The 24,621-nt window shown below is 49.7% G+C and overlaps 1 protein-coding gene across 2 annotated transcripts in view; it reads right to left on the bottom strand.

The window, feature by feature from the left end:
* Positions 1–24,615, bottom strand: part of RSPO4 (R-spondin 4) — a 39,113-nt gene extending 14,498 nt beyond the window's left edge. For both annotated transcript variants that reach the window (XM_008590166.1, XM_008590167.1), the window contains exon 1: positions 24,568–24,615. In XM_008590166.1, coding sequence (XP_008588388.1) covers positions 24,568–24,589 — 22 coding nt within the window. In that variant the 5' untranslated portion in view covers positions 24,590–24,615. The remainder of the gene's footprint in view (positions 1–24,567) is intronic.
* Between the last annotated feature and the right edge of the window lie 6 nt (positions 24,616–24,621).

The raw sequence follows: 24,621 nt of genomic DNA, 5'->3' as shown, positions 1-24,621 counted from the left end.
CCTCATGTAGTTTCCCTTAACAACAGTCTCCCATAATCGAGGCCATCCTCCCCCCATGAAAATGCCAATTAGCCTCAAAAAAAGGCCCTGTGTTGCTCCAGCTGCTGAAGAGGCTTGGTGTAATATCTAAGTCACTTGTCTTTCCCCAAGCACTCCAGGGATGAGTTGAGACCTGGACACCCATTTCATGGAGAATGACAGTGAAATTGAACATGCCAGGCTTGACAGTTTACAATGCGATGCAGGCTCCGGACAACTCTGAACACATGTATTTACCCAGGCTTGAGTGATCCGTCCATCCGTCCATCCGTCCGTCCACTCCGGACAACTCTGAACACATGTATTTACCCAGGCTTGAGTGATCCGTCCATCCGTCCATCTGTCCGTCCATCCATCCATCCATCCATCCATACATCCATCCATCCACCCATTCATTCATTTGTCAATCTACTCATTCAACAAATAGTTACTGAGCCCCTACTCTCTGTCAGGTCCAGTCCTAGGGACTCAATGATTATGAGCTTTGGGGACAGCTGTGTGACCATGGCAAGGTACTTCACCCTCTGATCCTCAGTTTTTCTAGCTGTAAAATGGAGGTAATAATGCAGAATTGTTGTGATTAAAGGAGATGATGCATGAAAAACTCTTAGCTCAGGACTCAGCACACAGCAGGCGTCCAATAAACTGGAGAGAAAGATGTTTTCTGACCTCAAGGGACTTAAAAAATATATCTAAGGACATGTGTAATGCTGCAGGTTCCCAGGTTGAAATCCCGACTCCACCACTCATTAAGTGACTTTGGACAAGTCCACTCATCTATTCGGGCCTCAGTTTCCCACCTGAAAAACTGTGGTAGCAATTCCTATCCCCACGAGCCATATTATGAGGAATGTGAAGATTAGGAAGTGCCCGGCACATAGTAGGTGCACCCTCGTAAACCTAAGTTCCCTTCCTGTTCCTTCACTGTCACCACACATGGTGGGACTGTCAACCAAATCCGGACCCTCCCCTTCTTTCACAGAGTCACTGGTGAGGCTGGAAGCTGGATAGCAGGGTACAGGAACCCTGTCTTTTACCATCTGGATGCTTTGGTCTTGGGTGAAGGGCAGGTTTATTCTTTCTGTTAAAAATAGGGAATGAGCTGGGCTCTTCAAACAATGGTTCCCAACCTCAGGTCACCCACATCCTGAGAATGGCCCTAAGCACCTAGTTTCAGTAGAAGTCAAAGGCTCAACCTTTGCAGATGATCTATTTTTTTTCTGTTTGGGGATTTCGAATGGATTTAGGGTCATCTGTGAAATATCATGTCTCCCATCTGCTTTCACTCTGCAGGACTTGCCTTGAGGGGGTCAAAAGGCACAGGGTGACATCTGGGACCCTGGCAACTACATGTTCTCCTAGACAAGTTAATCTTCTCAGCAGCCCCCAGTAATCCTGTCACTAAACTGTCCTCAATACCCAAGCCAATAACTCCAGTCCCATCTCTTTTTTTTAAAAGACGAATTTGGATAGATTGCCAATATTCAAAAAATAAAGAGATTTCACATGAAAAGCTGGAATTTGGATTTCCCTGGAAAAAGTCAGAACCTCTGCCAACACTGGACCTGCATTCTCACAGGGCAATGATTGGCTGGAGTTACATAAATGGACATATGCGCTCCAGTTTGCCACAGTCCCTACCACTCCCTATTATCCCTGCTACTGAGGCCAAGGCCAGCTGCCGTATATCACCATCCTTGAGCTGCACCTTACACTCGCTTCACTCACTCACATTGGAAGACAATTAGAGCAGGGCTTCTCAAACTCGAGCATGCCTCATATTCATCGGGAGGGCTTTTTAAAAACACAAATTGCTGGTCCCCACCCCAGAGTTGCTGATTCAGCAGGTTTGGGTGGGGCCTGAGAATGTGCATTGCTAACAGGCTCCCAGCTAACCTGGGACCCACTTGGAGAACTACTAATGTGGAGAGGGTTAAGAGCCAGACTGCTTGAGTCAGCCCCTTCCCCTTGCCCATGTGACCTTGAACTAGAGCTTTCACCTTTCTTGTGCTTCAGTCTTCCCCTCTGTAAAACAGGAATCCTAGTGGCCGACCTCACAGGTATGTGGTGAGGATCTGGGCAGGGCCCGACACTTGAGAGGGTCTCAGTGGCTTCACTATTACTAACACCTGCACTGCCTCCATTGGCATTTGTGATCCTGGAATTGCTTTCACAATCAGTGCAGAGCTTTTTATTTTGATGCCAACATTTCTTGGGGTAGAGTTTCTTCATAATTGGGGTGTGCCCAGGGAAGTGTGTCTTGCGTGAGAACATCATGTGTTACGGTGGACTGAGGATTTAATACAGCTGTCCTGAAGGTCTCCCTGGGGGTGAGACGGATGGGGAAGGAAAGATACCACTGGATCCTGCCCCAAGGCAGTGAGCCTGAGGAGGGACAGGCCCTGCCCTGGTCCCTGCTCTGTCCTTGGAAAGGATCCAGAACCATGTAGTGGGCCCCACACAGAGATTGCTGGGCAGTGCATCCTCCAATTCCCGCCTGGCAATGGGGGACACATGTCACTGATGACCAAGGGAAATAAACAACATCTGGGTGTCCGTCTGCTCGCTCAGGCCATATGGGAGGCAGTCGCCACCACTGGAGGCTGGCTCAGAAGAGCCCCTGGCACATTCCTGCTTGGGGGGTAGATTGCACCATTTCCGGCAAGGGGTGGCGATGACTCCTGGCTTGGAGACTCCCTGGGGATGTGGGGCTAGAGGTCTCCAGTCCACTGGACCTTTCTCAGTAGCCAAGGAGGGGGAGCGGACCTGGAGGGCCTCATACTCAGCAGAACGTTGAGGTGGTCTTGGCTTTAGGGCCTGACAAACCACCACTTCCTGGCTGGATGATCTTAGGCAATGGTTTCACCACTGTGAGCCTCTTCTATAAAATGAGGAGCCACCTCCCAGGCACTTGTGAGGATGACACGAGCTCATCCATGCAAAGTGCTTAGCACAGCTCATGCAGACGAACGAGCACTATGTTATTACGGGATTCATGGGAGTTGCATGGGAGGCATTCCACGATGCTCCCTTGAGAGCTGGGCTCCAGTTTGACTTGTTCTCCTTGAAATCCTCATAGCCTTGCCCATTGCAGGTGGCCACTAACTTTCTTGAATGAATGAATGAACAATGGCTTAATAAATGTTCTCAAAAACTGTTCTCAGGGAGCCCACAGTGTACTTAGGAGGACCAGCCTTATACAAGTGCCAAGGAAGCTGATGACATCTGCCCTGCAGGGCTCAGAGCCAAAGGAAGGACCCAGTTGGTTGGCAGGGGGTGGCGGTTAGGGGGACTTGAAGACTGGAGATGAAAGGGATGGCTTTCTGGAGAGGCAGATGTGGAAACAGAAGCTGAGTGTGGGGGACAGGACTAGTTAGTGTAGAAGGAGGAAAGGTGTCTAAGAGAGGTGAGGTCAAGAGGGTATGTGAGCTGGAAGCAAGGGGGAAGCCAGGAAAAGGGGCAGATAGAAATCCCTGCTATGGTGTCAACACATGCTACCTAAGAGGTTATGGATAAGACCCTCAAAATTTAACAATAATAAAAGGCATGCATTCCAAATGGAAACGTATCCTCTGCCCCGCAAACCTGCTTCTCCTTGCCATGTTAGTCCATAGCTGCTCCACTCATGGTCAAACACCTTGGAGTCATCCTGGTCTCTTCTCTTTCCTTCATATGCTACTATCAACCCATCAGAAGTCTGGTCAGTTTCACTTCTGAAATACATCCAGGATCCAACCACATCTCTGCTTCCACTGCTGTCCCTACCCTGTTCCTGTCTTTGCACCCTCTCCCAGCACTCACCCTGCTCCAGCCACACTGGCCTCATCCTCCACGTTCCTCCCACCTCAGGGCCTTCGCACTCACTCCTGCTTCTGCCTGGAATGCGCTCCCACATTCATGCACTGGTCCCGCCCTCACCACCTGCAGGTCTCTACTCAAATGTCCCCTCCCTGTGAGCCCTCCCAGACCTGAAGTAGTACCCGCCGCACCCCCATCCCACTCCCTCCCTGCTTTCTTCTTCTTTGTGGCGTTTATCCCACCTGATATGTTATACATTTGTTTGAGTTTTTGGTGTCTCTTTCCCACTAGTGAAAGGTGAGCTCCAAGAGGCCAGGGATACACCACAGCACACTGGACAGATGACTGAGCGCCTTGCTTTGCTCACTTAATAAATTATCCTGGTGAATAATGCACATTGCTGTCTAATTCTTTTTTTTTTTTTATAGCTGCTTACCATTCCATGCAGAGATGCTGCAAAGTCCATTTAGGTACTATCATCACACGCATTTCAGAGAGGAGGAAACTGAGGTCTGGGGCAGAGATACTGCTGGCCATGGTCACTTAGGAAGAGGTGGAGCAAAAATTCAGAACCAGGCACCAGGCAGCAAGATTGCAGAATCTGAAGGCTTAACCTCGAGGCCACACCACTTCCTGGCTGCCTGCTGTGTCCCCATGTGCCTCCTGCAGTCCTCCACACAGAGTAACAGGCCCCCTCGCTAAGGCCTTGCTAAGTTCCCAGTGCTGTGGTAAGACACTGCCTCCTTCAGTGTGCACTTCACCTTAACTGACAGAAAACTGGTCACTCCAGGACTGACCCCACCCTTTCTGCACTTCTCATCCATTCTCCCCTCACCCCAAATAGACATGGAGAAGATCAGTGAGTATGTGTTCAACTGGGGGATGAACTGTCCATTTGCCTGTCTTTCAGGTTCCCTCCAAACTCTCTCCTCCTCGTTTCATGGTCAAGGAGACTAAGGCTCAGAGACCGATGACTGTAAGTGGTGGAGCTAGACTTAAGCCCACAGCTCATGGAGTTCCCAGACTGTGTCACAGTGCTTTGCTTGGTGACCTCATGATGGGAGGGGTGGGAAGAGGGACAGTGGGGGTGATATTTGGAAGGGGAAACCTGACTCCTCTTGCCACTTACAGGAGGGGCATTTTCCCAAGTGACCTGAGTTGGGGATAGTCCCTGCCAAGCTCAGCATGACAGAAGGGGACGAACTGGGTTCACGTGTGTACTGACAGATAAACCCCCCACTAAAGGACTCTAGTGCCCCTGGGTTGAAGCATGGGGAAAGTCTGAGCTCCTGCTCTGTGCTGCCCCTGCCTTGCCCTTCTGGGTCCCCAGGTGGGGGTGGACACAGGCCAGCCAGTGGCTGGGCCTGGCATCCCTCCCACACCAAACCAAATCCCTGCTTCCCCAGCCCCAAAGCCTCACCTTGGATCCACCAAATGAACTCTGCCCTCCATGAGCTACTCACTAAGAGAAGTTACATCGTGTTCAGAGTGGCCATCAGTGACCTTCAGAAAAATCATATTTAAAAAAAAAGGATTGTTACTGGATTCTTCATCATTTGGCAAACTGCACTGGGGGTAGAAACAGCCTGCTGAAGCTGGGACCAGGGGGAAGGAGTCACACCCTTCACTGGCTTCTCCCAGACCCATCTCCCCAGAGCTCAGCACCCTGTTAGCTGTGAGCACAGAATTGTCACAAAGCTGTCCGGAGTGTGGAACTGTTGTAAAATCAATCTGTCTGTGGGATGGGATCATCACAACTTTCTCACATCTGAAAGTGTCATAATATTATCAAGTGTACATGAAATTGTGAAAGAAATTGACCTGCAATTGTCCTATAGGTAGAACTGTAATGACATTGCTGGGTGTGTGCGGTTGCCATTCAGTTGAAAAAATATCAAGAAGATAGTTCTTTTCTTCTCATGCTGGAGGGACAGGTTTGCTGCGTGTGTGACCTCAAACAAGTTGCTGAAATGCTCTGTGCTTCAGCTTCTTCTCCTGTAATAAAGTGCCTGGTATGCAGTAGGTGCTCAAAGTATTTGCTGAATGACTCTTCAGGACTGGGGAGTGGACCACCTCACAAGGCTATTTGGAAGCATCAAATGCCTTATGCTCAAAACTGCCTGGCCCAGAGTGGATGCTCAAGAGATCTCACTCCCTCCTCCCCACACGGCACACACATGTGCGCACCTAGAACGGAATCCCCCTGAAGCAGGACTATTGCTGGCTTACAAGGCTGTAGCCCCAGAACCTGGCAGAGTAAGTGCCTGGTACACAGTAGGTGCTCAGTGATTACCTGCTGAATGACTCTTTGGATTGGGGAGTGGACTCAGACAAGTTCTGGCTCTTTCCAGTTCTGGCTTTGCCCCACAGTGGGGTGGTCTGGGTGAGTGCCCTTGGGTAGGTCTCTTGCTCTCAGATCCTTTCTGAGCCTACCTTGGTTGCTGTAAAGTGTCATGAGACCTGGGTATAAAGTGCCTGGCACTACTGGGGGCAATAAATGCTAGCTGCTAATTCCCTTTCCCTTCCCTGGAGAGTTTATGATTCCTTGGGCTCTTTATGGTTGTGGAGACCTCTTCATAACTCTCTGGGAGGCTATAAAAGCTTCAGCTTTGGCTGAGTACAATGTTTGCAGCACCTAGGACTCTGGCAGGACACCTCCAGCCTATCAGGATGCTCAATGTCACAAGGTGGGAGGCGATGCCCACTTGTCCAAACCCAGGAGGCCACCACGAACCTTGGGGAGGACATGAGCTCCCGGATTCCAGGGAAGGTGGTGGAAACTTTTGAAGGAGAACTGAAAGCCCATGATTCCGAAGAATAACCCAACTGCTATGGTCTAAGTGTGTCCCCCCAAAATTCATATATTGGAGTTTGATCTTAATGTGGCAGTGTTGAAAGGTGGGGCCATTAAGGGGTCATTGCATCGTGAGGACTATGCTNACATGAGCTCCCGGATTCCAGGGAAGGTGGTGGAAACTTTTGAAGGAGAACTGAAAGCCCACGATTCCGAAGAATAACCCAACTGCTATGGTCTAAGTGTGTCCCCCCAAAATTCATATATTGGAGTTTGATTGTAATGTGGCAGTGTTGAAAGGTGGGGCCATTAAGGGGTCATTGCATCGTGAGGACTATGCTCTCATGAGTGCATTAATCCATTCATGGAGTAATGGCTTATCATGAGTGTGGACTGGTGGCTTTAGAAGGCAAACAAGTGCTCTTCCCCTGCTCACCATGTGACACCCTGCATCACTATGGGACTCTGCAGAGAGTTCCCACCAAGAAGGCCTCGCCAGATGTGCTCCTTGAACTTCTCAGCCTCCCAGACTGTAAGAAATAAATTTTGTTTCTTTATAGATTACCCAGTTTCAGGTATTCTGTTATGAGTGACAGAAAATGGACTAATACACTGACTGAGAAAGGCACAGTGTTTTGCACTTTATTCTATAAATGATCTTCTTCTCTTTTCCACGTGCAAGTCCTGAGATTAACAGAGCTCAGGGCTAGGAATGAGGACCTTGGTTCCTGCCCCAGCCTGAACTCAGGCTCATCGTGTGACCTTTGACAGAGCACCTCATTGCCCCATGCCTCAGTTTTCTTATCAGGAAAACAAAGGATTGCTCTCTTTTGGACTTTTTCTTAGCCAAGGCAGCCCTCTTTTTCCCAAAATGAAATTGACATGGGTGCACAATTAATCAGACAGGTAAGAACTGAGCTGCTCTGGCTGAGGCCAGAATGTGGGGGGAGGGTGGGGGTCTCTAGCCTATTGTGTTTGGTTCTCTTTGCCTAAGGCAGTCGCTGAGGGCTTGGATATTCTCTAAGAACCCTTTGAGCCCCTAAGTCCTACTGTGCTGATGGCAGCAGGGGAGGTGGTGCAGTACTGTGGAGCAGTTAGGAACACTGCTCTGGAGGCCAACAGCCTAGACTCACATCCCACCCTAACCTTTCTGAGTATTGGTTTCCCCATCTGTAAAATGGGGAGAATAACTGTCCTCAGAGGTTGTTGTCAACCCTCAGTAAGCTGGGGTGTGTGACCTGCTCAGAACAGAGTGTGGCCAATGGTAGGTGCACAACAATGGGACAGCTGTGAGCAGTCATGGAGCTCTCATATGGTCAGACTGTTGCAACAACCCTACGAGATGGTGTTATCATCTCATCTTACAGACAAGGAAACTAAGGCACAGAGAAGGTAAGTAAATTCCCCAGGATCACACAGCTGGTAAGTGGCAAGCTGGGACTTTAAGCCAGCCAGTCTTAGTGACTGGTAGTTATTATTTTTTTAAGGACTGGGGAGAACCCAGCCCCAGAAGAGGTCCAACATAAACACCCTCCTCACCTCATACAGTTAAGCACTAAGGAGGCTTTGGAATACAGTTAGCTCCCAGCACTGATTTTAAGGACTGGGGAGAACCCAGCCCCAGAAGAGGTCCAACATAAACACTCTCCTCACCTCATACAGTTAAGCACTAAGGAGGCTTTGGAATACAGTTAGCTCCCAGCACTGACAAAACTTGGAGCTCCACTGCCAGTGAGCATCAGGGAAGGGGGCTGGGCATAAAAGTCAGAGGTGGCTAAGGCAGGCCTGAGTGTGGCCTTCAGCATCAGACCCTGTCAGTGTTCCAGGGACAGCCCAGCCCTTCCCAGCCAGCACTCTGGGGACCCAGAGCTTCCAAGGGGTGACAGAGTCAGGAATCCAGTCTGGGCCTCCAGCCACACCTGGAACCGCTGAGCATCTTCAGAGACCCTCTTCCTGTGGGCTTGCTCCCCCTCTCGGATCCTAGCACAAGGGAGAGAGCCCTGGATGTGGACTCTTGTCCAGTACTGTGGGTCCTCAGCAAGTTCCTCCCTGTTTCTAGGCCTCAGTTTCTCCATCTGTCAAATGGAAGGTTAAACTCCGTGTTTCTAAGGGCCCAGTGCTGACTTATTCATCCATCCATCCACCCACCCACGTGGCAGATATTTCTTGAATACCTGCATGCCAGGCTCTTTTCTAGACTTCCAGGAAAATAAAGGTGAAAACAAGAAACAAGAACCTCCCATGTGCTTTTACTTGATTTATTTAACAAAGTTAAAAGACAAATCACAGACCTGTAGAAACATTTTAGAAAGTTACACACAATAATACTAGATTGGACATGTAAATTTTCTAAGGATTTTGTTTTGTTCACCAATGTCTCCCAGCCCCATGCACAGTGCCTGGTGAATACTGAGTGCTCTGTAAATGTTTGTTGAATGAATGAATGAACAGGACTTAGCTTGCTGTTCCAAAACTTGTGTCTAAGGTGGAAACAATGTTCCTGAGTCCTCCCCTCCCCCTGGACCATGTTCTAAGGAGAGCTGCCTCACGAGTCGGCCTCACAAGAGGCAACCATCCTTTCTACCCTCCATCCCTTCCTCACACTGCCACCTTAGCCATGGAAGCCAATGTCTAGTGAGGATTTAAGGAGGATTGTTCAGCAGTGGCCGGGGCCGGGCCGGGCACTTCCCCAACTCCCTAGCCCAGGTGAGCTCATAGTTTGGAGGGGACCCAAAGGACAGGGAAACCGCATTTCTTCCCCAACTGAATGCACACTTGTTGATCTGCCCCATGTCTACTGGGGGTATAGGAAGAATGAATGAGAAATGCAAAAGGGGTGAGGCCAGTCATGGGGCAGCCTGCACGGCCACCGTTTGGCCAACTTCCCGTCCGTTTCAGGACAGAGCTTTGAACCAGGCCTATGTTTTAAAAAGTTAGCAGTGGACTGGTCTTTTTTATACCTGAAAGTTTCCAGAAAGCTCTGAGATCTGCCCAGATTTATTAAGGAGGATTGGGTTTTAGAGATACAAGGGTATTTTTTAAAGTTCATGGAAAAACAGAATTAAAAGATAATACCAATCTCTCCATGAACTTTTTGAAGTACCCTCATATGACAGTGAACGAGAGGGAAGTAAAAGCACATGTCACGTTTGTAACTCTCTGTTACATGTTCAATCTAATCATTATGCCAGATACACACAAAGTAGGCGAGGAATAACCATCTATAATATACAAAGAGCTCCTACAAAGCAATAAGAAAAAGAGTAACAACCCAAGGTTGGGGGCAGAAGGGGCAGAGATATTTCATGTACTTCAAAGAAGAAAGACAAACGGGCCAGTAACCACATTAGTTCTCCATCTCACTAATAATTTTCAAAATTGAAGGTTAAAATAAGAAAAACATTATTGTGACCTACACAATTAGCAAACTGTATAAGGCTGACAGCAACCAGTACTCTCTTTTGAGAAGAGAATTCAGGCGATGTCTATTATCTGTAGCACACAGGTAGTAATGGCATTTTACAGATGGTGCCCTGAGGCTCAGACAGGGGTAGGCACTTGCTTGGAGCCACATAGTGAATCACTGGAGGGGCTGAACCCAGGTCTCTGGATGGGTGCCTCTGGCTCTTTGTCTTCAGCCAGCTGGTCCTCCTCATCTGGGCTTGTGCACAGTCTGGCCCCTGACTGAGGAGACCAGGTTTGTTATACCCACCACGGCACCCTGCTCTGGAGCTGAGGATGGCTGCGGCCCTACTGCTACAAATGACACATCTCTTATCATCACCTCCTCTCCTCCAGAGTGGAGACTCCCAATCATCAGTCCTGTTCAGCAGTGAGGTGTGCAGGTTAGAAGTGGGAATCCATTAGGGATCAGATAAAACTGCTCTCAAATCCAAGCTCCACACTTTACTCCCTGGGACAGTCACTTAACCTTGGTTTGCTCTTATGTAAAAAGGAGACAATCACCCACCCACTGGAAGGCTTGCTCCTTTCATAAATGTTCACTGAGGGCCTACCACTGTTCTAGGCCCTGGGATAAGGCAGTGAGAGAGATCATTTCAGACAGTGACAGGGAACTGAAGTAGAGTAAACTGAGCATTAGGAGGCAGGGCCTGGGCCACCAAGAGGGGCCTCTCTGGGACATACAAGAAAAGCACTCTTGGCAGAGGGACCAGCAAGCACAAAGGTCCAGAGGCTGGAAAGAGCTTGGCATGGAAGAAGGCAGGGAGGCCAGAGTGCAGTGACTGAGGGGAAACGGTGCTGGTGAGGTTGGAAGGGTGGGGAGCCTGACCACCAGGGCGTGTGGGCTTGGAGCTTGGCATGGAAGAAGGCAGGGAGGCCAGAGTGCAGTGACTGAGAGGAAACGGTGCTGGTGAGGTTGGAAGGGTGGGGAGCCTGACCACCAGGGCGTGTGGGCTTGGAAGGAGTTTGGATGGTGCTGGATTTTCCTGGAAGCGAGATGGGAAGCCACCATGAGGTGCAAGTCGAGGGGTGTCTCCCATCTGGAAAGCTTCCTCTGGTGCTGAGGGGAATGGACTATAGGTGCAAGAGGGGAGCTGGGAGCATGGGATGGAGACGCTATGGTCATCCGGGTCAAGGCTGGTAGCTGTGAGAAGCAGGTGGACCCAGGGAGGGAGGATGGACAAGCTTTGCTAGTGGGTAATTCTTCATGAGAATCAAAGGGTAAAGGGCCTAGTCCTGAGAGCAGCAAGTTATGGGCCAATCCTGTCCTCAGCAATCCTAGGATCCCATGACTGTGTCCACCCACAGCCTCCTCCATAAAGCCCCTGAATGGCCTCCACTTCTCCCTGTCATCAGTGCCAGGTGTGCCTCTTTGACCCTCTGTTGCCTCTTTACTCTTGCAGCCTCTGGCACGAGGTACTTATTCTGGGTTCCCTCTGGTTGTTATTTTTAAGCAGACTGCATACCCCTTTCTCCCTGAGTCCCTGTCTGGAAGACTCCCTAAGTCGCTTTCCAAGTTGGGAATAGGTGGTGAGTCACGGTGACATCGGCCCAGGTCAGGACCCCCGAACAAGTGCCCAGCCCAGGAAATGGGGAGATAGGAGGCGGCACCCAGCAGACAGGAGCCCAGGTCACACACACAGGTCTGAAGCCCAACTCTGCCACCTTGACCCTTGGAAGGCCCTTTGACCTCTCCGAGCCTCTGCTTCTCATCTGCAACACAGGAATGATGCTATCAAAGTATTGCTTAGAGGGTAAAGTGAGGTAATAACTGCAGAGCTCCTGCTGTGTGCCCGGCTTATGTGCCAATGACTCACCAAATGGGAACCAACCTTACCCTTATGCTCGGCTCTGGGTTTGGCTAACCAATCCCTGGCACAGTGAAAAAGAGCTCTGGCTTTGGAGCCCCAGCCTGGGTTCTAACCCAGATGCTGTGAGGGCTGTGAGAATCTGGAAAACTGACTTCACTCATCTAGGTCCTACTTTCCTCTTTTGTAAAATGGTACCAATCTCCTAAGGTTGTGGGTAATGCACATGAAGCATGCTGCACACAGTAGGTGCTCAATAAATGGTATGATGCCAGTGAGAAGGAGCTGGCTAGAAGGAGGGGAAAGAGGAACAGCATGTGGTGGGGGTGGCAGAAAAACAGGGAGTTGGGGACTTCGATGGCCTTGGCTCCGACCTGGGGGACCTCTCCTGGCCCTGGGGTCCATCTCCACCAAACCCAAACCCAAACCCAGGGGTAGAAGGATCAGGGCTTGCATGGCCGGGAAATTCTACAGCCACTGTCAGTGGGCCTCAGTTTCCCCATCTGCAAAATAGGAACCATAATCCTTCCTGCCCAGTTATGACTAGGATTAAGGGCTGGAACCAAGATAGGCAGCCACAGCCCATCCTGCCACCACCCAACTAGAGATGCTGGTCTCTGTGGGCTCGGGAAGATTTTTTTAAGGACTAGGACTGTAATAGGCAGAACCAGGCTGATGTTGACCAAGTGTTCACAGTGTGCCAGGCTGTGTGCTACCCAGGTCAGAGATGCTGGTCTCTGTGGGCTCTGGAAGATTTTTTAAGGACTAGGACTGTAATTGGCAGAACCAGGCTGATGTTGACCAAGTGTTCACAGTGTGCCAGGCTGTGTGCTACCCAGGTCCTTGTGTTAAATCATTTAAAACCCACCGCAGTCCTATAAGACGAGGGCTACACTTACCCTCATTGTCATGGATGAGAAAACTGAAGCTCAGAAAGAAGAAGGGGTTGGTCCCAGTGCTCACAGCCAGAAGCCAGGTGAGCTGCAAACCACAGCCCAGGCTCCTAACCACAGGAGGCCTAGCCTGCCTGGTAGCCTGTCAGCTCCAGCTGCTGATTCTTGCCCAGTGGCTCTCTAAAAGCAGAGAAATGCCACTGAAAGCCATACCTCTCTCACAGCCCGAGGCCCACCAGAGATGGCCCCCAAGCTGTTTTCAGGGACAGACAGGAGAAGGAGTTATATCAGATGAGTCAAGGCAGGAGGGAGAGAAAAGGCTACTGGGGACCAACTCAAAGTCATCTTTAGTGTGGAACAGTCTGCTTGTGGGGATGGAGCCCTTAGCAGCACTCCCCACACCTTCAATAAAGTCTGCTTTGCACACAAATGTCCTGAGTGCATGTTTTCAGTTTTTGCAATGGGGAGGGGGCGATAGGGGGTTGTTGATGCAAGGCAATAAGATGATCCATAAACTGGGATGATTCAGCCAAAGCAGCCTCAGGCAGAGGCAAGCAGGAAACGTAAGCTGTTGGCTAGGGATGCTCAGGCCCCGTGGGGAGGACTTGGGGCTCTTTCAGGGTGTCGTTCAAGCCAATGTCACCTGTCTCCAGGGAAGGGGTCTCCAGCTGACAGCTGTTTTACATGGAAACTCACTGCTGTGGGGCCTGCCACCTCCACCCGAGTCTGGGGCTCCCAAGGACAGGGTTGGCTTTACGGCAAGTATTCCACAGATGTCTGCTGACTGGCCCCAGCAATCCCAGGGCACAGTCAGGAACAAGGTGACCAGAGAGATGGCTGCATTGAGAAACCCAGCAGTATTCTTGGAAGAATCCCTCCCAGGAAGGGTGGTCAGCATGAGAGAATCGGGGCTCACGTCTGGAGTATGACTTCTAAGACCGTCTCATGTGATCTTTTATAAGATCAAAAATCCCAGACCATAAGGCAGAACAACCACTTTCTCCCCCTCAAAAAACCAGTGGATCTGACCAATTAACATTATCATAAGTAATGATTTCTGCCTTCCAAAGGACAAAGTTAGCAGATGAGTGTTACACCGAAGAAAAATATTTTCATTGTCAAAATCAACAGGGGATCGATATGTAGGTAATACAAGGAAGCCTTATAAACTGACAAGAAAAATTCAGGAAATCCAATTTAAAAAGTGGGCAAAATAAAAATTAAATTAAAATCTTAAAAACCTAAAAAATAAAAGTTTTTAAATAAGGTGAACTAAACTACATAAAATAACTACAATTAATTAAAATTAAAAATAAAATAGCATTTGAAAAATTAAATAATAAAATAAAAATTAAAAGTATAAAAATGTAAAAATACATTAAAACAAAAATACATATGTAAAATAAATTTAAATATATTAAATTTAAGTTAATAAAAATAAAAGCTTTAAAAGTAAAATTAAAATGTTTAAATAAAATGAAAATTTTTAATTTAAAAATAAATGAAATAAACTTTCAGAGTAAATAAGAAATCAACAATTTGCAACAATTTAGAAAAGAAAGAAAGAAAAATAAACACAAAACCAGAGCAGGGTCTTGCGAGACTGACGCGATAATGTGCTATGAATTAAGGAGTCTGATTGGCTTCAATGCCTGCCAGAGCGGTGCGGAGGGGAGAGGGGAGGACGGAAAAGCACGTCCAAAAGGCGGCCTCTGACTGGGTTTTTCCAGCCTGCTGTGGGCAGAGGGCAGGACGTCAGGCCCCACCACGGCCTCACCCAAAAATAACCATCACATCATCTACACATTTGCAATCTGCCAGCACCACACACACACACACATTATATCCTTCCATCCTCACTGTCATCCTCTGAAGTCCGCTTTTATAGAGTAATGAACAGAGGCTCAGAGAGGGTGGGTCACTGTGCCACAGTCACACAGCATTTAGGGTCACCCTATCCACTAACTCTGGCCTCCTCAAAATGACCTTCTTTTAATAAGTTAGGTCTGCTGAGGACTTTCAAACAGAGTCAGGTCCATGTCATCAGGCTCGAATGTTCTACACAAGAAAGAGCCAACACACCATGATGAATGGTTATTATCAACATTAATTGAGCACCTACTGTCTTCCATGTGTGACACATGATTAGTCTTCTTGACCTTCATGAGAATCATAGGATGCAGATGCTATATTATTGCCCACATTGTACTGATAGACAACAACGAGATTCGGGAGTGAAATACTTTCACCCAAGCACGGCAGTAGCAGAGCTGGGAGCTGAGCCCCAGCCTGTCATGGCCCACATCTCACATTCCCTGCCTGGCACCAGACACTTAGCAGTCACTGAATGAGCACTTCCTATGTGCTAAGAAGACACTGTCTATGTTTCATGCTCCATTTTGCGAATTAGCCAGCAGAGGCACAGAAGGGAGATATGACCTGCCCAGGGTCACTCGACTAGTGAGTGGCAGAGCCCACAGCCTTGGTGACAGCCTGCTGGCCCCGCAGTGCTCACGTGGGACTTGCTAGAGACAGCTGTGCCCACTTGCCAACACCAGAGCGGGCTCGGAGGGGCAGTCGTGACATTCCTTCTCTCTGGGTCTCCACCCCAGCGGATGTGGGCACTGCCGTCAGGCTCCAGGGAAAGTGGAGACTTCTGGCGAAAGGGAGTGGTTTCCCCATGTGGTCTGGGTCCCCGAGTGTTGGGAATGCCTTTCTTTTGAGCTGGTGAAACAGAACCCCCAATCCACAACAGCACTTCGGAGCCCCCACCACGGGCCACAGAGCAGGGGTCTCATGAATCCCGCAGCATGACTTCAAGAAATCTTTCCAGGGTAGGCGGTGGCAGCCCAGCCTGGGGCAGCAGTGCCCAGGAGAAGTTAGCTTCCTCCATGAGGAGATGAGAACCAGACCACTCTCCATGGGGTCTGGAGGAATCCCCAAGGGTGGGGCCAAGGGCTTGTGTGTCCTGGATGGTGCTGACTGTTGCACGGGGCTAAGAAAAGAGGCTCTGGCCCACAGAGACCTGCGGGCACATTCCACCCTCTCTCCGTCCTGGCTGCACGCTCTTGACAAGTGGATTCCCCTCCCTGGGTGTGGAGGGCCTCAATTGTAGAATAGAGACAGCAACAGCCTCAAACCACTTCTCCCAATTCGTTCACATGATAGCATAACGTGGATGAACTGGAAGAAGGCCTGGCACGTGGTTATGGACTCGAACTTTGGAATCAGTGTCTGGATTTAAATCCTGGCTTTGCCAAACTTATCTGCCAACTTATTGGATTGAAACATCTGAAACTGCTAATACTTGGCTTTTTTGACCTACAAAGATGGCAATTTCATATATGTCAACTAATGGCCTTTTCTCTTAATTCAGTCTCTCCTCTAAAAAATGTGGATAATAACAGCTCCTGCACAGGGTTGCCATGAGGATTAAGTAAAGCTGGAAGGCAATGAGCTCAGTAGTTAGAGCTTGGGCTCTGGGACCAGGCAGGTTTTGAACCTTGGCTGAGTGGCCTTGGGCAAGTTTCTTAACCTCTCTGTGCCTCAGTTTTCTCATCTGTAAAATAGGAATAATAATACTATCCACCTCACAGGTTATTAAGATAATTTAATCAATTAATAAAGTACTTAGAACAGTGTCCAACATTGTTACATAAAATAAAATAATGCAGGTAACCTCTGGCACAAATGCTCAACCATAAAACCAAATCAAAAAGAGACTTTTTACAACCTTTGATGGCAGTGAAAGTTAAGTACAGTATTTTTAAAGAAAAAAATGTTTCGGGGAATATATACGTGTGTAGAGAGACAGGTGAAGAGTGTGCTCCTGGGCATCCACCAGGCCCAGGGCCGTTCTGTGTCCTGATGGTGTCCACAGCCCAAGGCTCTGAGGGAAGGACTGGCCTTGACACCATGATGGCTGTGTCTGGCCCAGGCCTCAGCTGGGTATCTTTCATGGAACCATATGGCCAAGCCACAGACCCTACATGGTCGCTTCCTTGTTCAGGTAACAGTAGAGACCCTTATGAGCACCTGACTCTGGTTATTAAAGAATCCCCTGCAGACAGCCTTCGAGCTGTGTCTGGCCCAGGCCTTAGCTGGGTATCTTTCATGGAACCATATGGCCAAGCCACAGACCCTACATGGTCGCTTCCTTGTTCAGGTAACGGTAGAGACCCTTATGAGCACCTGACTCTGGTTATTAAAGAATCCCCTGCAGACAGCCTTCGAACTGTGAAAGCTCTCTCGATTCCTTCCTCTCACCTGACATTCATCCAGCCTTAGGAGGAAAGGAAAGCAGACTGAGCACTCTCAAGTCACTCAGGGGGAAACTGAGGCTCTGAGAGGCTCTAAACTAGACCCGTCAAGCTCTGGAGTGGGCTGCCTTCCCCTACATATTCCAAGTTGTCCTCACCCCCTGGTGTCCCCTGCAGCCTCACTTCCACCCACAGCTGGGTGACCTGGGTAAGGTGCTTCTCCACTTGAGCCTCCAATTGTACAAGTATTGGTCTCCAAGGTCTCAACTGGCCTTTTCAGCCCTAACGCTCCATTATTCTAAATCCTTCTCCAGAACTCTGAGACAAAATGAAAGTTGAGCTGCTCTGCCAACTGTAAAGTGCTGCACAAACAAGAGGGTGGTTGATGGCAGTATTAGATGGGTTTTCTGGTTCTCCGGTAGTCTACAGTAGGCAGGATTAATCCTTCTCCAGAACTCTGAGACAAAATGAAAGTTGAGCTGCTCTGCCAACTGTAAAGTGCTGCACAAACAAGAAGGTGGTTGATGGCAGTATTAGATGGGTTTTCTGGTTCTCCGGTAGTCTACAGTAGGCAGGATTTGCTCCTGTGGGTTTTGGAATCAGTAATACCCAGGTCACACATATATTTGTCATGTGACCTAGTCCCCCTCTCTGAACCAGCTTTCCTCTTCTGTAAGTGGGGGGTGGGGCAGCCATATCTACCAGACAGGGCAGGGGTGACATTAACATGACAGGAACACATATCGCCTGCCACACACTGGCTGCTCAGGGCTGTCTGATACAGGAGGACATTTAGGGCCCTGAAGAATCATTCCACCTTCTGGGGGCTAAAATCCACCTGCCCTGGCAAGGACAGGGCTGCCAGATGCAGCGTGACTAGAAACAAGCATCTGAACTAAGGACCTGCACAACGTGTTTGCAGTGGCTCCTGCTCACTGAGACAATTTGATGTAGCATTTGGAGCTCTGGAGCCAGGCTCCCTGGGTTCAGACCCCAGCTCCCCTGCCCATCACTGTGTGACTCACTGGGCCTCAGTCTCCTCATCTGTAATACAGGGGTCCTCCCAGACCCGCCTCTTACAGCTGTCATGAGGACCTGCATTAGGTCCCTACTGAAAAGGGCTGAGCACAGAAGACGGGCTGAGCCGATACAGTGGCCTCAGGGTAAGAAATACATTATTACATCAGTAGACACTGAATATACTGCTAGTACACACATCCACACCCACATGCACACAGCACATGCACACACATCCACACGTGCACATAAGGGCACGCACACTCACCCACTCGTACGCACATTCACAGAAATGTATACTGAAACACATTTCTCAAAATAATAACTAATCTTAACGTTTTCAACACACACTGATATTTTCTGAAAAGGAGGTTGGCACACCATAGACTGTCAACAAAATCTAGCTGTTTTTGCACAGCCCGAGAGCTAAGAAGGGTGGACTATAGAAAAGATCACATGTCACAAAGCCTATCTGGCCCTTTACAAACAAAGGTTGCTGACTCCACTCTATAATATTCTATTCTATTCCATCCTGTTCTGTTCTGTTCCATTCCATTCCATTGTGTTCAAAAATGTTGGCTGCAACTTACTAAATTTGTTTCCCTGACCCACTGATGGGTTGCAAACCTCAGTTTGAAAAACTTTAAATTAATGTTAATTTCAGTGTTTTCACTAGATGGAAGGATGGATGAATAGACCTTAGCCATGTGACACCTCAGCCAAGCAACATCCCCTCTTTGAGCCTTAGATTCCTCAGCTGGTCTGGGGCCACCACAGGCCTGTTATCAAGGCTGTGCTGGGAGCAGAGGGGTCCCATTCATGGCATTCCCACTGATGGGTCTCAGGGAGATGCTGAACCCTCTGATAGCAGCGATGGTGGAGTACCACCTCTGCTGTCCTTTCCAACACCTAGCCCAGGGCATGGCCCAGAGAAGGGGCTCAATAAATATTTCTTCACAATGATGGTGACAGGCAAACGGCATCCAATGGCATCCATGACCAGACTCTGGCCCTACCTGCAATCAGACCTCCATCCACTTCCTCCGGCCATGAGGTCCCTTGGGCCCTTCCCACCTACCAGACTCGCCCCTCTTGCTGCCACCTCTGTGTGACAAAACTCTAAATCCTACCCCCTAATGAGGCAGCTCTCAGATGCCTCCACCTTGTATTCCATGGTAAGCACCAAAAGGATTCATTTGCATTTCTATGCACAAGCTTTGGAGCCTCCAGAACTCTGGGCCCACGTCCCAGCTCAGCTGCTGTGGGTTCCTGGGTAGGCCATTGCCCCTTTCTGAGCTTCAGTTCCCTGGTCTGGGAAATGGGTATAACACAAGGCAGTGGCAGAGTGGGAATTCACAACCCCGTAGGCAGAGCTCCCCAGCACATGGCCACCTTCCCTCAGTGGCCTCAGTATCTCTTTCAGGGCTGGGTAGGGGACTTGGATGGCTTCCATCGATGGGAGAGGGAGATGGGTTTCCCAGGGTGGGGCAGTGTGAGGCGAACATAGCCTCTCCTTCGAACCCAAGCTTGGTGTCAGACTGCAGCAGAGGCGAGGGTGGACCTCAGTTGACTGACCATCAACTACGTGCCAAGCATTCCGTTTTCCACTTCTCAACCAGCCTCTATTCTATGAAGAAACCCAGGCCAAGAGGGCCAGAATGATTGGCCAAGGGAGCATTGTACTGAGACACTGCACCATTGTCCAGTTACCCCTCACTCTGCACTGCGGGAGCACCTTTTCCCTTTCAGAACTACCCCTGCAGCTCAGCCTGGCTTCACCTGGATGCCGGCATTCAGGGGACACACTTTGTGCTGGGTCCAGCCTGGCTCTGATCTGGAGACAAGAAACCGGGTCCTCACCTATATCTGCTCTGCCTCCAGTCACTTGTGTGCCTGGGTCTTGGCTTCTCTGGCTGCCTGGCCCTCCACATGGGGCTCTGCAATTTACACAGAAGTATTCTACTCACTACATAAAACGGGCTCTGGAGTGGGTGCTGCCGGTCATTTTATGATAAGGAGAAAGAGGCTCAGACAGGGGAGAAGGTTTGCTTGGGGTCACACAACAAGCAAGAGGCAGAGGTGAGATTCAACCCATGTGAGACTTCCCCATCCCCCTAGTCCAGGGCGCACCCCACCCTGCTGTAAAACGGGAAGGGGAAGTGGCCAAATCCTTACAAAGCCCCTACTATGCCCTTTGGGCACCTTCACTCTGGGGCCATGGTGAATTTTCCCAGCTGCCCATAGAGGAAGGTACAGTTGTTCCCATCTCACAGACGTGGAAGCCATGAATTGCAGAAGGCATGTGGCCTGCCAAGATCACATATCCAGGGCAGGAGAGGGCTCAGGATTTGGACCCAGGCCACTTGAATCCCAGGGCTCCTCCTTCTGTCCCTTGCTGTCTCAGGTCTAGAAGGATCTAAAAGCTCCGTGTGAATGTGGGGGGCCCCTCCTCAGCAGGCCTTGGGTGTGGGGGAAGTCAGTCACATTCTCGCTTTTCCTTATTGCCGGAGTGAAGCTCCAGATCCAGGGGTGACGGATGCAAACCAGAGCCCCCTCACTGTGCTGACTGCCCCATTGCCAGGGCACCCAGCATGTTTCAAGAGAAATGTCCTCATCTGGTTCTGATTCATTTACATTTAATTAAGCAAAATGTTGTTTTGAAAGAGCCTTGCCTTTCATTCCTTCTTGTCTTAGAAAAATTGGGTTTCATCAGAAAACAGCAATTCTGGAGCCTGAGGAAGCAGGGGTATGTGGGAGCCAGGTCCTAAGGGTGACGGCTCAGATTGGGCAGCTGCTGGGCCCAGCAGGTCATTCCTCTGACCTTGCAGAGTGGAGGCTGAGGAGGGGCAGGGAAGGGTCACCCCTCCATGTAGGCAGCTCCTCAAAGGCAGGCCCAGGGCTATTCACCTTGACATTCCTAGGGTTCCCAACACAGAGCTTGGCACAGAAGGCTGCCCTGTAACACTTGTTGAATGAACGTATGAATGGATGAATGAATGAAGCAATACCCAGGTGTCTTCAGGACACACGTCCACCACAGTTAGATGAGAAGCTCAAAGCTGGTAGGACCCTCAGGGATTGTGTGCAGAATTTCCCAAGCAGATGCCTTATGAGAAATAGTCTCTGATGTGTAATACATTTGGGAAATGTCATACTCTCTATTCCCACCTCTTAACCACCAAGTTACCATGCTCTGGTAAGTCCTCTGCATCAAGAAATCTGCTAAACCCAGCATTTCCCAAACCTATTTGGCCAGAACTCCTGTGGCCGCCTTGCAGAAAATTCTATAGAGAGGGTTTGCCTAATTCTCACCCCACCCCAGTACCAATGGGGAAACTGAGGCTGTGGGTGGAGGGAGGGGGAAAAAGGGAAAACCCACTCACCCAAGGTCACGCAGCACAACTGGGTCGAAAGTGGGACCAAAATCCAAGGCTATCTCCAATACAGCTGACTAATAAATGGAGCCACAAAACTCTCTCTGAAGATGCTGGGCAGGTGTGTGGCCCAGAGGCAAGAGATCAGCTACTGGGGGGAAGGATACCAAGATATCCCTCGCCAAAGTGGGGCAGTGTAAGGAGCACCATCTCCCTACCTCCTCACTGAGCTCCTGGAGCAGCGCTGGTAAGCTAGGGATGGGAGGAGGGATTGGAATTTTTCATTTTTCTTTTTCTTCCTTCTTTTTAATTTTTTTTCTTTTGACTTTTTACAACTGAGAAGCACCTTAACGATCTTCTAAAGCAGTTCCTATTCATATGAGGCTCTGAGAAGGGATGACCAGCATAGTTCAAGAGACATCTTCTCAGCATCAAGTCAGACAGATTGGAATTCGAACCTGCTTTGCTACTTACCTGCTGTGAAACTTTGGGCAAGTCAGTTCCCCTCTCTGAACCTCAGTTTCCTCATCCAGAAAATAAGCATCTCCCCTCTCCCTCCAGTAGGCTATTGCAAGCAGCCAATGACACAATGGACAGGAAATGAGAATGATTAATCCTTACAAGTGCCCTCTAGGAGCTCTCTCCAGTAGGCTACGGCAAGTAGCCAATGACACAATGGACAGGAAATGAGAATGATTAATCCTTACAAGTGCCCTCTAGGAGCCTGTGTACTCGTCTAACATACACACTCATTTACTCTCACAATCTTCCTTATGAGTTTGATACTTAAGATCAAGATTTTCATCTTAAAGATAAGTTGATGAGGGGAAAGTTTTTTTGTTTTGGTTTGGTTTTTTATTTTTATTTTTTGGTGTTTTTTAGAACTAAGAAGGATCTTAGAGATCTTCTAAAGGACCCTCAGATGGGTCAACAGAGGATTGGAGGGGAAAAGTGACTTCTCCAAGGTCACTCAGCTGGTAACAGGGGAAGCTGGGATCTGAACCCAAGTTAACTGGCTCCAAAGCCCACTGAACAAAGGCTATTCACAGAGGACTGCCCAATGGAGTCCCAAACTCCCCCCAGCTCACTGGAAGCCCATCTGCCTCTCTACTTCCTTGGTCTCTCTGTCCTGTCACAGCAGGATTGGAGCCCCTTGCACCATAGTCTCCCCCACCCCACCCAATCCCACCTCCCAACTCTCCCACAGCCCCTCTGTGCTTCCTGCTCCACTTGGAAGCAATTTTGTCCATGTAGGGCTTTTCACACAAAGGAACAAGAAGCCCCCAGAGGGCAAGCCATTCTCTCTTGCTCTCTCTCCCACGTAGCCTTGCTTAGACGCAACCCCAGAGCTGGAAAGAGCAGACACCGGGTATTCCACTCACCCGCGGGACAACTTCACAGTTACTTAACCTGTCTGAGCCTTGGCACCCTGGCTTTATAAAATGNCTCCCTCCAGTAGGCTATTGCAAGCAGCCAATGACACAATGGACAGGAAATGAGAATGATTAATCCTTACAAGTGCCCTCTAGGAGCCTGTGTACTCGTCTAACATACACACTCATTTACTCTCACAATCTTCCTTATGAGTTTGATACTTAAGATCAAGATTTTCATCTTAAAGATAAGTTGATGAGGGGAAAGTTTTTTTGTTTTGGTTTGGTTTTTTATTTTTATTTTTTGGTGTTTTTTAGAACTAAGAAGGATCTTAGAGATCTTCTAAAGGACCCTCAGATGGGTCAACAGAGGATTGGAGGGGAAAAGTGACTTCTCCAAGGTCACTCAGCTGGTAACAGGGGAAGCTGGGATCTGAACCCAAGTTAACTGGCTCCAAAGCCCACTGAACAAAGGCTATTCACAGAGGACTGCCCAATGGAGTCCCAAACTCCCCCCAGCTCACTGGAAGCCCATCTGCCTCTCTACTTCCTTGGTCTCTCTGTCCTGTCACAGCAGGATTGGAGCCCCTTGCACCATAGTCTCCCCCACCCCACCCAATCCCACCTCCCAACTCTCCCACAGCCCCTCTGTGCTTCCTGCTCCACTTGGAAGCAATTTTGTCCATGTAGGGCTTTTCACACAAAGGAACAAGAAGCCCCCAGAGGGCAAGCCATTCTCTCTTGCTCTCTCTCCCACGTAGCCTTGCTTAGACCCAACCCCAGAGCTGGAAAGAGCAGACACCGGGTATTCCACTCACCAGCGGGACAACTTCACAGTTACTTAACCTGTCTGAGCCTTGGCACCCTGGCTTTATAAAATGGAATGACGCCTATGTCATGAGGCTGTAGTGGAGATTTGACAAGACAGTGCATGGAAAACCCCTGGCACACTGGCTGGCCTTTGGCTGTTGATTCTCAGACTGGCACCGGGAGGCCAAAGGACTGCCTGCTCACCCTCTTCGGCCTCACAGGCTCTGCAAACTGCCGCTATACAGGGACAGCCTCAAATCCACCTCCTTGCATGGAGGGGCTGTGGTACAGGAGCCTGAGGTGAAGGTGCAGGGGGCCCCTGGTACATTTATAATCTGAACCTTGGTTCATATTCCTAGTTGCCACATGAGGTCGATATGGGAAAACTAAGGCTCTCTAAGGGGCCGAACTTCTTCCAGGGTATCCACAGAATAAGTGGACTTGAACTCAGGTTTCAGTTCTGGCTGAGCTCATCACCCGAGATCATTGCCCTCTGGGAGGTGAACCGTGAGTCAAGGTGGGTGATGGGGCTGGGACTGGGGCATCTGGACTCCCAGCCCAGGACTCTTTGTCACCTCCTGGCTCAGCATAGATGCTTGCTTGGGGTGGCTTCTGAGCCACTGAATCTGTCCCTGGGTCCCTGTGCCCCCTCAGGCTGGCGCACAAGGCTTTTTGTCTACTACGGTGGGGGCGGGGGACAGAGAGGGCGCTGCGAGCTCCTTTCCCCCGTGGGCAGCCTCCGTGGTCCAGCTCGCTCAACGGCTCTCTTACTGGGTGCCCTGGAGCCTCAGTCTCCCCATCTGTCAGGTGGGACGGACCCTTATCTGAAGGAGCCAATGGCCTAGGGCGCCGCGTCGGGCCGCGGGCGGATGCCCCGAGGACTGTCCCCGGTGCGACCCGCAGCGCCTGCCCGGTCACCCAGCCCGGCCGCCCCTCGTACCTTGTTTCTTCCTCCGGTTCATGGCGAGCAAGTCCACGGCGTGGGCGACGAGCA

The sequence above is a fragment of the Galeopterus variegatus genome, unplaced genomic scaffold, assembly GCF_000696425.1.
Source record: "Galeopterus variegatus unplaced genomic scaffold, G_variegatus-3.0.2 Scaffold5892, whole genome shotgun sequence".
Classification (NCBI taxonomy): Eukaryota; Metazoa; Chordata; class Mammalia; order Dermoptera; family Cynocephalidae; genus Galeopterus; species Galeopterus variegatus.
This window is presented reverse-complemented; position numbering and strand designations above follow the sequence as displayed.